At 48.2% G+C, this 13,478-nt stretch overlaps 1 protein-coding gene across 1 annotated transcript in view; it reads left to right on the top strand.

Annotated features, from left to right (window-relative positions):
• Rreb1 (ras responsive element binding protein 1) overlaps positions 1-13,478 on the top strand; it is a 131,338-nt gene that overhangs the window by 94,934 nt on the left and 22,926 nt on the right. The window contains exons 8-9 of the mRNA XM_023712060.1: positions 4,744-4,888; positions 5,432-5,568. Of these exons, the coding sequence (XP_023567828.1) occupies positions 4,744-4,888; positions 5,432-5,568 (282 nt within the window). The remainder of the gene's footprint in view (positions 1-4,743; positions 4,889-5,431; positions 5,569-13,478) is intronic.

Genomic DNA, 13,478 nt, shown 5'->3' with positions numbered 1-13,478 from the left:
ACAGGTGGAGGCCAGGTGTAGCCCTGAAAACCAGTCCGATGTAAAAATGAAGCAGACTGAGGTGTGCCAGTCTGTGTTCAGAAGCTCAAACTGGCTGTTGTGTAGAGGATGCATGGACAAGCCAGAGCAGAAATGTGGTAGCACATTATAGTAGTAAGGCTGCTAGCGGGAGATCCGTAGTTGCATGTGTGCCCTGTAGCTGCCTGTGAGTCCTTCAGGTAAATTTCTGTAAGTGGGATTAGTGAAATGAAGATGGACATCTTTAAAATTCCAGTTCTGTCACTGAGCCACTTTGCAGAAAGGTGCCTACTAGTTTTCTCTCCCACTGTCACTGAACATCAGTAAGACTCACCCTCACCACCCTCGCCATTCTGGAAAATGAAGACATCCATTACCTGATTAAGGGCAGAGCAAAAGAAACCTGGTTTGATAGCAGTCTGAAGGAATCATGGACATCTTGGTTGTAAACAAAGTCAGTAAGTAGAGCTGGGGTGAAGGCGCACATCTGTACTCTTAGCACTCTGGGAGGCAGAGGTAGGAGCAAGTGTAAGCCCAGCCTGGCCAGATCAGTGAGACTCTCCTCAAAAAATAAAGGACTAGTGCAGGGGCTGTGAGTTTACTCTACAGTGTGTGTGTTGGTCGGGGAGGAGGACTGAGGGTGTAAGGTCATTGTTAAACTCTGGACCTACAGAAGTGAACTCAGATCACATCCAGCATGATTAGATACTGGGGAAGGACAGCTGCAACTGGAGAGTGTTCTGAGGTTAGTGACTAGGAGGATTCAACAGACTCCCAAGCAGCACTTGGGATCAGGGTTGGGGCTTGGGGGTGGACTTTTTCATTTGGAGAAGAGAACTGGAAGAGAGGCAGTGCCCCTTGCATTCTTGGCAGAGCTGCCCTTGGCAAAGAGCATAGGCTGACACCCTAGTGCCCTTGTAGACAGGGACAGTTATAGTGGGAGTGGGATTTCTGGCTTTGTGGGAAAAGACTTTTTTTTTTTTTTTTTTAGTGAAAACAACTGGTGAAAATGGAGAAGTCTTTGCTGCTGGAAGTATTCAAGCAGAACCAGACAATACTGTCTGCATTCTGCTGTGCAGAGGGACTTTCTGTGCCGAATGGATGGCTGGATAACATCTCAGCTTCATTCCACTTCAGGGCTTGTTGTCATCCACTGACTCTGGAGCATGTGGAAAGGAGACAGATTAGCCTCTGAAATAACACCTAGGAGGGATGCAGGCCCCAGCCTTTTAAATGTAGAGGACAGAAAGGTCTCTTCCCTGCTGCCCCTTCTCTCTGTCATGGCCCTCCACTGAGGGGATGAGCTGTGACTGGCTTTTCCTGATCATTTGCCCTACTTCCTGTGAGCCTTGGGGAGGAAATGAACAGCAAAGTTGCTGCCCCTGCTGCTGAGCCTAGAGAAGCAGGGCAGGGTTCGCGGTGATGGGGATCTCACTGCAGATCACATTCAACATTTGACCTGGCTAGCGCTTAGGCCATCTACTGAGCCATAGACTTGAATCACCCTGCTGCGTTGGTCACCGTGTGACTGGAGGGATGGAGTGGGAACTTCCTGTGTTGTGCTTAGAAACCAGAAATTTCACTCAAGTGAGCCAGGGATATAGCTCAGCGGCACAAGTACTTGCCTGGCAAGCACAGGGTCCTGAGTTCAGTCCCCAGTACTTTAAAAAAAAAAGAAAAGAAAAGAAATTTCACTTGAGAGCATAACTGTTTGTTTTGAACCTAAGGCTCCAGGGGGCTCAGTCAGAACAGAGTGGGTTGTTATCTTCAGCCCATCCATGCCACGGAGCCCATAAGACTGCCTTGACCTGCTTCTGCCTTCCTCCTGCACAGTCAGGTGTCCAGGGCAGGGCTGGGCTCTGGAACTAGGATAGATGCTTTGTCATCGTGTGATACTAGAGGAGGGGCATGTTCTGACCTTTGGTTTCCTCCCCCCACCTTCTGGTAGAATGCAGCGTTTAGCACCAGCTCTTCTACCTTGAGCCACAGTCCACTGGAGAGACCAGGCCCAGGTTTGATTATAGACCTGAGAGTCCAGCCAGTGGCCCCATGGAGTTAATAAGCTACTCTGGCTTTGCAGGGAGTCTCAGTTGGGAGAAAGCCCTCAAATGTGGGAACCAGCACAGCAGAGAGTTCATTCTGGCCAGGAGGCCATAGATCCTCTGCACCTCACTTGCCACATTTGCAAAGCAAGAGCAGCAGCTGGCAATGTGTTCCCAAAGACACTCATTAAATGCAGGGCCCAGCCTTCTCCCCTTCCCCTCCCTCCCTCCCACTTCTCTTCCCTCTCTTCCTCCTCCTCTTCTCTCTTTTGTGAAAATAGCTTCTCTCAAATTCTAAGACAAAATAATGAAGCATCCTTTATGTCTTACTTTATGTAATTGTATTGGATGATCAAGAATATGTAGCCTAAGCTTGTGCCAGTGAACCCATTTCCAGTTGTCATTCTCTTTTGATATTTTTACTGTGTTGGTGTTGATTTTGATAATTTAAGATTAATTTTAAGTGTGTTATTAAAAGGGCAGTTTGTTTTGTTTTGTTTTTGTTTTTTCTTTTCTTTCTTTTTTTTTTTTTTTTTTTTTCAGAACTGGGAATTGAACTCAGGCCCTTGCACTTGCCAGGGAAGCACTTATTCCACTGAGCCATCTTTCTGGCCCCAAAAGGGCAATTTTGATAGTCATTTACATCCTGTATCATCTTTCTCCATTCTTAGATGGTTTTTTAAAAATATTTCTAAGATTGAGGTGAAAAAAACCTTACCAGCCTTTCTTTTTTTCACCCCAAACGTTGTTATAAAGATGGTCTTGAATCACAATCTTGGTACTTTCTAAGGCTATTTGTGTCCTTTACTTTTCTCCTGGTTTTAGGCAGCCAAGAGTAAAGTGATATCCTTCCCTAAGAATGGGGCAGGGAGGCCCATGGCCGTAAGCATCATTGTCTATGATCCTTGTCCATTTCCCCCCACTAGATTGTTCCGCTGCACCACACTGATTCCCACCAAGAGCACAGCAGCTTGGCCTGAGCCTCCTTTCTGAGTGCCCTGTTCCCAAAGGTCAGGCCACAGCTTCAGCGGTTGCAGCCAGCAGATGGCTGTGGGGCTGGTGCTGTCTGTCTAGGCAGAGGGGCAGGGGCTGGTGCTAAATGCTTCTACAGAGTGGAGCGGAGAGTCCTACAGCAAGCAGTGTCCGGCATTGTGCGTCCATGCACTTCTAGGGCAGAGGACTCCCATGGCTGGCTGTCCCATATGATTGCACAGCGCACTCACAGTATGTGTCTTTACCCTGTCTCCTCTGAGGGCAGCACTACAAGAAGGTGGAACTGAATGGCTGTGCGGACATGGGCAGGAAAGTGCACAAGAACTTTGCCGTTTCCCCACTCTCAAGAATTTCTTGAGGGGCTAGAGGTATATAGTTTGGTGGTGGAGTACTTTCTTAGCATGCTTGAGGCCCTCATTCCACCCCTAGCACCATGAGAAAATAAAAATACTTCTCAAGTAAAATCATCATAAAATAGTTATATGTAAAAATCTCCGCTCCATTCCTACAGTGTAACCTCACTCAAATGATGTGGTTGTTACTAGCAAAGCAAATCCCTTCGTATATTAGAAAACAAGGAAATTAGGCCGAACTGTGTATAATGCCATTCTTTCTTTTCCTATACATCTTGGGAACTTTTTTCAGGACGTCTTAGAACTTAATGAAATAAGGCCACTTAAATCAGGACCCTTAAGCTCCATTTTTGGAACAGACAAATGTGACATATAATACTTTCTTACTCTCTGTACCCTCATCCTGCAGATGGTAAAGTTGTAACCTGCAGTTCACTCATCACACTGTCTGGTCACTCTCGATCTGTGAATCCACATAATGCCACGAGGAACATGGAAGCACTTTTAGGTCTTAAGCACTCTAGCATCTGCTCTGTCAGCATGTCTCGAATTTGGCCCCCAAATACTTTCCAGAGACATAAGACTGGTTGATGGCATGGTGGCTTTGGAGCTGCAGTGCACAGTTGTAATTTGGTGACTTACAAGCCAGTGGGACAGTTTGGGAAGTTAGGAACCCTTTATTCTATAGACTTGTGTGTCCTAAAGTAGTACTTTTTTCTGAGTAAGTAGGACGGGACACCAGATAGTTTGTTTCCAGCTCATTAATGCCAGTCAAGTTCATGAATGTCTTCCAACACAGCGAGACATTGACAACCCTTCTGGATAGCACTTGCAGGAGCCTGAGAGAGATTCAAGGAGATTGTGAAGCTTTAGAAAGGCAGAGGCCACTGTATAAATTGCACTCTGTGTCTCTCACCCGATGAGAACTCAGGAGTGAGGGGTGTGTGTGTGGCTCGCTGCTAGACCACTTGCTAGCAAGCATAGGCCCTAGGTGTCCTCCCCAGCACTGCCAAAAGAATATTCAAATACCAGTGCTTGCATTTGTGTTGTTTTTTTTTGTTTTTGTTTTTTTTATTATTATTATTTATGTGTGTGTGTGTGTGTGTGTGGCCAGCTCAGCCCACCAGGGGGTGGGGCTGGCTGGCATGTGGTGCTGGGGGATTGAACTGAGGTCCCTTTGCTTTGCTAAGCTTGTTTAGAAGTAGGTGCTTTAGACCACTGAGCCATCTCACCAGCCCCAGTGCTTGCATTTGTAATCTCAGAAATTTAGAAGAAAGAAAAGCTGGATTTTTTTTGCTGTCCTTAATTCACACTGTGTATGTGTATTTCCTTTTAAGACATATGAAGATTCATGAGAAGGACCCCAGCAGTGCTACCACTGCTGCCCCTCCATCCCCTCTGAAGCGCAGGCGGCTGTCCTCCAAGAGGAAACTGAGTCACGATGCCGAGTCAGAAAGAGAAGACCCAGCACCTTCTAAAAAGGTCCTCTCAGCTTCTGGCACAGACATGCCTCAGCATAGGGCTTTTAACAAAAATACTGCTAATCTTTATTTTCGCAGTGTGGGGACTTGGCCGACATCCACCCTACGCTTTTTAACCTGTGTTTTCCCACACATTTTATGAAATGACTAAGAGAAGAATACCTTGTGTATTTCCTCTTCAAGCACCCCTTGCTGAGCTGAGGAATGAAATAAACTTCCATGCTTTTTACATTTGCTCTCAAGCTAATATGAAATCTGCATTACCTTTGGGTTTTCTCTTGCCCTTGCCCTTTGTTCTGTGGTGTTTAACAGATATTAAGTGTGCTCTAAGTATGTGTTGAAGGGATAAAAGGATTGAGTGGGTGGGTGGGTGGGTGGGTGGGTGGTACTGTTCAGTGAAGGCAAGTGAATAAGTGGACAGTGACTTTCTTGCTGTTCAGGCTGGAGATCGTATCTTTTCCGAGGTAGTCTCCCAGTGGGCCTGTGCTGAAGCACATCTACATGGGAGACCCTTTCGAGACTTCACTTTATGCTTTTCTCTCAGATGGTGGACGATGGACAGCCGGGTGGCTTGGAAAAGGCAGATGGTGAAGTCTTTCATTGCCCAGTGTGTTTCAAGGAGTTTGTTTGCAAGTATGGACTGGAGACCCACATGGACACCCATTCAGATAACCCACTGAGGTAGGAGAAGTGGCAAGCGCGACCTGTGGTCTGGAAAACTCCATTTCATCGCTTCTGGCATTTACCCTTATTTGTCTTTCAGCTGGACTTCAGTAATTAAATGTGTCTCTGGGGAGGAGGTTGGGTTGGGGGCCACGCACCCCAATTCCTTCACTTCTGAGTGAGGCCTGGTGGGCAGTCACCAGTGCTCTCCTATTACAGGGTGTTTTGCACAAACATATTTTCTCTGTACAAGATACCACAGCCCATATGATTGTCAGCTGTCCATGGGCATACGATGACCCATTCGTGTGTTTCGTGCCTGGCGCAGTGTGGGCCGTACTGTGTTTGGACTGAACTTGGCCCCATGGCACGGAAACCCAGTGTTAGGGGTAAGAAAAGTTCTGAGTGAAAACATTAAGTCTGTCAGGACTGAAGGAGGTAGTTTCTAACAGTGCTTCTGCTGCCTGCCTTCCATTCTCAGTCTTCTCGGCAATGGTATTTATGACCCTCATCAGTGCCAGGCAGAGAACAGGGATAGCAACACAGCTTTCCAGCAGGGTTCAGGGACAGGCCTGCATTCTCTACCTTCTCTGCTGACTCTCACCAGACTAAGTCCTGTGTTATGGATGAACAACGAAGTTTAGAGACTTTTCATACAGAATTGCCACATTTAAAATGTTAGTGCCAGGGGCTGGTGAGATGGCTCAGTGGTCTAAAGCACCTACTCAGAACAAGCTTAGCAAAGCACAGGGACCACGGTTCAATCCCCCAGCACCACATGCCTGCCAGCCGCGCCCTCTGGTGGGCTGAGCTGGCCACACAAATAAATAAATAAATAAATAAAATTTAAAAAATAAAATAATAAAATGTTAGTGCCAGATGGGCGTGGTGATGCGCACCTGTAATCTCAGCACTCAGGAGGCTTGAGGCTGGGGAATCACTGTAAGTTTGAGGCCAGTCTGAGCTACAGAGCAAGTTCAAGGCCAGCCATGATTACATAGTGAGACCTTGTCTCAAAAAAGTTGGTGCCATTAATTCTAAGCTTTGAAAGGAACTAATAAGCACCCAGGAACCTCTTCTAGAGTTGACTCAAAAGTAACTTGAAAGTTGAGAGAAAGTTACTTTTCAGTCTGAAAAGTCACACATAGCTGAAGATTCATCCAAGCACAGAGGGCTGGTCCCTGTGTGGCTTTTCGAAGATAGCTTGGAGTCCAGGACTTTGGGCACCTGTGTGCCTGAGTCCCCATGTGTGGCCTGAATTCCCTTCCAAGGACGCCTGCTTCCTGATGACGTGGGAATGAAAAGGTCTGTGCAAGGTGACTCCTTTCGTGTTAGTGGAAAAAGACTAGAGGACGCTGACTGGAAACCACAACCAGTGTCGTCCACAGCCATTTTAGCGTGATGTTTTTCAGTTGGGGAAGAGACAGAACTTACGGAGAATTTATACTTGTGGACCAAGTAAAATACTGTTAAAATGTCTTTACAGAGCTCTCCGCCTCAGGGCGAGGACTTACTTGCCACTTTTAGGTGATTTAATCCTATAGGGAAGCACTGTGGCTTTTAGGGTTTCTACTAAGCCCACGCCGCACAGTGCAGCATGCAGTAATGACAGCAGCACTTGTCTGGCGACACGTGAGTTTCCTGGAGTAGTCTGGCAAGGCTCAGTCCTCACAGGCAGGTAGAAATGGGAGTCAGCTGGACACTGGTCATTCTTTCAAGTGCCATTTGTTAGGTGATTGGGCCACGAGGCTACACCTCCAGCTATAAAGTGGGGTTTCCTTTCTGGGCTTGGTACATCCTTCTGCCAGGGGACAGAGCTCCTCCAGCTCGGCAGGCACTGGGCCTGTGCAGGTAGTCCTCACCCCCAGCTTAGCAGGGTTGGTCTAGTCCTCACACCACCACCACCCCAGGCCACAGGGCTGGCAGCGGTCAGAAGAAGGCCGAGCAGGCATCCCTGCCTCGTGGCTCTGTGCGGTGACCACTGCCTCATGGGGTGGGGCTGGCCTCTGGAGGCTGAAAGGAGTGATTACAGATCTCAGTGATTCCCTCGTCTGGATGCTCTGCTGTTCCACATAATAGCCTGCTAGTATAGGGGGCCTAGAGGCAGGCATGGACAGCCGGGCCTGGCTGGGCGTGAACTGTGACAGGCAGTGGGAGAGACTGCTCATTAACCAGAACTAAAATAGACACTGACTCCATTTTCAAACCCCAAAGAAAGCAGAGCCACAGTGAGATGCTACCAGCTTGGGCAGAATGTCTGTAACTCAAAACAGCTGCTGGCTTCTCTCGCCTGCCCTGACTCCCTCCCTTCCCTCCCCACAAAGCTGGCGAGGTGCCTCCATTCCTTAAGAAAGCATTGGAAATCCAAACGAGTAAAGACTGTCTGTGTTCCTCTGCTCTGTTGTGCTTCAAATTAACAAAGTATCGGCCTCAAGCAAAAGGAAGGCACTGAGCCACTGGCAGATTCCAGCTCTTAGGGTCAGGTGTCCGCAGTCCCTTTTGCATGCAGTCCCTTTTGCACGGTCCTAGGTTGGGGAGCAGGGGCATGGGAAGGACACCTGGGGGCCAGGGACTGTGTTCACAGAGCAGGCGTGTGTATCCCTGCTGCTTGGGAAGGTCGAAGAAGGAAGGTTCTAAGTTCCCGACCCACCTGGACACCTTAGCAAGACTCTGTCTCAAAACAAAATTTTTTTAAATGCTAAGAATATAGCTCTGACAAGTGTGAAGCCCTAGGCTCAAGTCTCAGTACTACTCCCAACCCCTGAGAAAAAGAAACCTACAGTCTTAGAGCAGCCCTGTGTGCAACAAGGGCTGCTGGACATGGGAGGTCTCGCACACTTGTTAGACTCCAGCAGAGCAGTAACCTATCCACTGCCAGGAGGACTGTCTGGGCCAACAGCAGCAGCAGCAGCAGCAGCAGCAGCAGCAGCAGGATTGAACCCAGCCATCCTTTGAAATCATCAAGTAGCCTCATTTTAAAAAGTACAACATAGGCTTGGGGGTAGGTGACGCTCAGTGGTTGAATGCACATGTACATGGCATGCATGAGGTCTGAGTCTCAGCCCCATGCAGAAAAGAAACAAGCAATATTAATGCTTTACTTGGTTATTATACCACAGTAGTCAAAATAGACCATCAACACACACGGCATGCGAAGTATTAGTGATGCTGAATTTTACTTTCTTGCTGTCATAGGCCTTGAAGTCCAGTTTATGTGGCACTGTCAGCAGCACACAGCAGGTTTAGGATGGGGGTAACCCCAGTGTTCTGCATGGGTGACTCTCCCCCTGGCATCAGCTGAGTGGGCAGGAGCTTGGGGTCACTTTGTTGATGAAGTGGTTGCCAGAGGTAGAACTTGGTCTGAGTTACTGTATAATCTTAGGTGGCTTTTTGATTAAAGGAGATGAGGTAATAAGTAATTTTCACACTGTTTCAGTTAAAATGTACCCGGCCAATGATGAGTCCTCATTATGATCTGGCTACAGTGATGTTTGAGCCAGAGGCCTCGGGCTGCCTGGAAGGCGGCAAGGGCGGCATCATTGCTCAGGTCATGTTATTGATCCCCAAGTTCATCTCCCAGGTGATTTTAACTCTTTAACTCCCTTGGTGCCCAGCAGTCTTTGTTAGGAATGAGCACATGGGGAACCTGGGGGTCTGGCCCAGGTTAGCCGGCCTAAAGGAGATCCCAGGACCTTTTGTCTCCTCTTTCTTCGCTGTTCTGAGAGACATAGGGCCCCTTCTCTGTGCTCCCACCACCTGCTGAGAAACCTTGAGATTCTCCATGGGGCCTTGTACTTGGTGACGTGGTCCTGAACCAGAAGAGGCCTAGTAGTGTCTGGCAGTGTCCTGTTGGAAGTGCAAGGCTCGGGGATCAGCCAAATGGAAGCACTCTTCGGTGAATGCCAGCATCTAGGGATGGGGGGCAGAGGCCAAGGGAGGACACCAGCTCACCTGGTGCCTGTGCCCACTCCCCAGGTGCCCCCATGAGGCCCCTAAGACTGTTGCACTCTTTCCGCCACTTGGCCATCCTGGCAGGTCCCTTGAGCAGAGCAGGGAGGCCTCCCAGCAAGAGCTGTCACAGGGCAGTCTCCACTGCTCACAGCAACTGGGAGAGATTAGTGCAGCTGTGGGTGTCAGTTCCCAGCGCTGGCCAGGGCCAGGACAGTGGGAGGGTGGGCTGTGGGGCAGGAATGTCTTTGCCGGGTGGGGCTCCAAGGAGGGATTGTTTGCACTCATTCCTCCTGGCTCTGCAGATACAGCAGGAAAAATGAAGCATAAAATCCCTTTTAAAAGGAATGCCGGTCTCCCAATTAAAACACTAATGAGTGAGGGATTCAGCGTCTCGGCCAGCAGCCTACGAACAGCAGCCTCCTGGCAGGTGTATTTCTCAGAACGGGAGTGTCGGTTGGGAATGTGCTTGGCTGAGCAAGTGTCCAGGCATGAAGGATGTAACGCAGGTCATGTAAGGAGCTGGGCATCTGTACAGAATCGCCCTGCCCCAGCCTGCTGCCTGGCATCTCTGTGACCTTGGGCAGTACTGGCTCAGTTTGCCCATCCAGAAAATGGACTTATAGGGTTAACCCAGCACTGGAACTGTAAGAAACACTGAGTTTCTCTTCTGATACTGTTATTTGGATACATCTCATTGTCACTCTTTAGGCCTTCCACCATTCACAGTTAAGGTTTGTGGTGGCCTTTGGCTATCCCATTAGAGGGAGATGGGGAAGTCCGGTTCCCCACCTTCTCCCAAGTGCTGTTGACTTGACAGAGGCCAGGAGGGCAGTGCATCCTTTACTCTTACTGTCATAGAGAACCACGTTCATCTAGTTTTACTCCTGTCAGAATTGGGAGACTGAGTGCTATTTAAATTTGAGTTGATCCTGTTCTCCCCTGCCCTGGTACATTGTATGGAGAGGCTGCTTCAAGGACTTGACATCTTTAAAAATAAGCAGTCGTCATTTTGTTAGGCTGCTGGGGAAGCCTCAGATTCTAAAGAAATGAGTTTCCTAATGTTTGAAATTTGCCAATGTGATCTTTTGAAAATATGCTTTATGTACTTTAAAAAAGAAAAAACCCTTTCTTAATGATTGGGGGCAGGGAGGACCCACAGTGGTGGACCTTGTGGAATTACACAGTGTAGAGAAGGCGCTTGGGGACCTCTTGAGTAGTTCTTCTCTTTAGGCCAGCTGTGTTTTTAAGCTTTTTCTGTTGACTTCAGGGCTTTCATCTTATTCTGGAGAGTAAAGTGACCAGATGAATAAAATACTGCAGGCACGGGGAGAGCTGCTCCTAAAATTGTGTAACCAGAAGGAAGTGTGGGGTGGATAGGGCACATGCTTGCAATCCCAGCTACTTTGAGGCAGAAGGATTGCAAGACCCTGTTTCAAAATCAAAAATAAAAAGAGCCTTCAAGTTTGATCCCTTGGTACAGCAACAACAAAAAAAGAAGAAGAGGAGGGAGGAGTAAAGCCCACAGATTGTAAGTGTTGGCATTTTCCATTTTTGTAAATTGCGCTGCTGCTGAGTTTGCAGAGGCTGGCCTCCCGCCTGTGGTGTGTGCCCCATCCCATTGTGGGGCTCTCCTGAAGGGTACTGGGGGACCATTTGATGTGTAGTTGCCTGCTGTGAGGCACCAACTGCTGGGGCTGTCTCCGGCTGGTTCTTGCACCCTTCTTTTCTCACCTTACTCTGCGTGTCTTGCCATTGTAGCATATTTATCATACTGCATTTCTACCCTATTGAGCCTTTTCCTTTTCTTTTTTCTTTTGTTTTCCAAAACAGGCTGTGGCTATTAAGCCACTTTCTTTAAAAAATAAATGAATGTGAAAGATGTGTTCTTACAAAGTCATTTGCAATCACAAGAACAGGTAACCCAATGCCTTCTGACTGGGCGTGCAATGAACCCCAGCAGTTCTCTACTTAGTAACTTTTTTTGTTGTTTCTTTTTTTCATCAGACTGAGACTGGAGTTTCAACAAGAACAATATTTGTTGCATTAAACTCCTTTGAGAATTGAAAGGACAAAATCACAGCTAGCAAAGGAGTGCTTCCTTGGCCTGTGGGCTCTGGTTGGCTCCTCCCCTTGCCTTGGTGTCCGCAGTGGCTTGCAGGCTTGGCCTCTCTGACTTGAGGACAAAGTGGAGGTCACCAACTGCCATGGGCATCAGGCTTCTGCTCCGTGCTTTAGCACGAAGCTCTTTCCAGCCTGGCGGAAGTCACAACCAGCATGTGGTAGGACTGTGCTTGTTTGATTTTGAAGGAGGAAGGACAGGAGGGGTCATGAGCATGTGTGGTGTCCAGGGTTGAAGCCAGGATATCTCAGGTGTTAAGCGTTCTACCATGAGTTGCACCCCAGCCTGTACCACCAGTTCTTAGCATGGCAAGGACTTCCTGTTCTTGTCCCAACAACAGGAAGGTCTTCTGAGCTCAAATGGAAGCTTTGTGATCACAGTCCCCATCCCGCTTCTGTGACTTTACATATCAGCAGCCACCATCAAACCTGTGGCCACTCCTTGTGCTCTCGGGGTGTTTCTGGCCATGGAACCCCCTCCACCCCAGACCTCTGTCTGTGTTTCTCACCCACGCAGTACCCCTTGGTGACTGTACAAGTGATGTCAAGGCAGCCAGGAGAAAGGAGGTAAGCTGTAGACAGGTGCTGCCCCTCTGCTGTTCCAGAGAGCCCCAGCTCTGCATACCCCACTGCCCCTCCCTGAGAATCACTGGAGCCCTCACCTAACATTAGAGCAGCCCTACTGGAGCAGGACCTCAGAGTGAGGGGCTGGGGTGTCATGGGAATGGGCAGTGGCCAAATCCACACCCAGATTCATTGCAAATTTTTTGTCTTACTGAATTATTTTTTTTTCTTTTCCTTTTTAATGTATTTAGTACAGGGTCTACAGGATCTCACTACACAGATTGGACTCATAGTGATCCTCCTGTTTTCGACCTCCCAGGAAATGGGATTACAGACACACACCACCACGCCCTGGCTCAGTCTTCATCTCAGTGCGTCCCAGCATAGCACACCAGGGATTGAACCTGGTCCCAGAGTCTGCCTAAGCATGCCCTTTGATCCACTGAGCTATCTGGCCAGCCCTGTGTTACCGAAATTTGGCAAATATGTCCTAGAAATTAGGGTGTATTCTGGGGGAATCCTCTGTGCTCCGCCTTGTACACAAAATGCTGTTTCTGGGAACACAGTGCTTTGGAGCTCACTCAGCAGAGCGCAGATCAGGCTAAGGGTCTGTCCATACCCATCACTGAACACGTGTAGAGTCTCACTGTAAACTGTTGGAGCTTTTTCTACTGATGAGCTTTCTTTTTCCTGAGAGTACTCTATTTCAATATGATTTTATTTATATATGTATGTATTATTTATTTTGGTACCAGGAATCAAACTCAGAACCCTGGGCTTGCTAGGTAGACACTTGTGTCACTGAGCATGTTCCTGGCCTTCAGTATGATTTTAGAGTCTGGCACTCTTTTTTTTTTTTGCGGAACTGGGGGTTGAACTCGGGTCCTTGTGCTTGCCAGGCAAGCACTTATTCTACTGAGCCATCTCTCCCCGGCCCCCCTTCAGTATGATTTTAAAACAAAAACAAAGTTTTGTTTCTGGAAGGGGATGTCATTGGTGTTCTGTTAGTTTCCTTAGACCCTACCAGAGGCAGTCCCCCAAATATATATGTCCTACTGACAGCAAAGTTGGTTTCCACTTAGAAAAGTTAACCCCAGTTTCCAATGCAGGGCCATCTCAGTTGCCAGAAAAATCAAAAGGCAGCCTGTCAAGATTTGTAAAATTGGGCTGGAGAGATGGCTCAATGGTCTAAAGCACCTACTTAGAACAAGCTTAGCTAGCAAGGCATCGGGACCGCGGTTCAATCCCCCAGCACCACATGCCAGCCAGCCCCGCCCCCTGGTGGGCTGAGCTGG

This window comes from Octodon degus, unplaced genomic scaffold, assembly GCF_000260255.1.
Source record: "Octodon degus isolate 3935 unplaced genomic scaffold, OctDeg1.0 scaffold00023, whole genome shotgun sequence".
Lineage (NCBI taxonomy): Eukaryota > Metazoa > Chordata > Mammalia > Rodentia > Octodontidae > Octodon > Octodon degus.
Note: the sequence above shows the minus strand (reverse complement) of the source record. Positions and strands in the feature narration are given on the sequence as shown.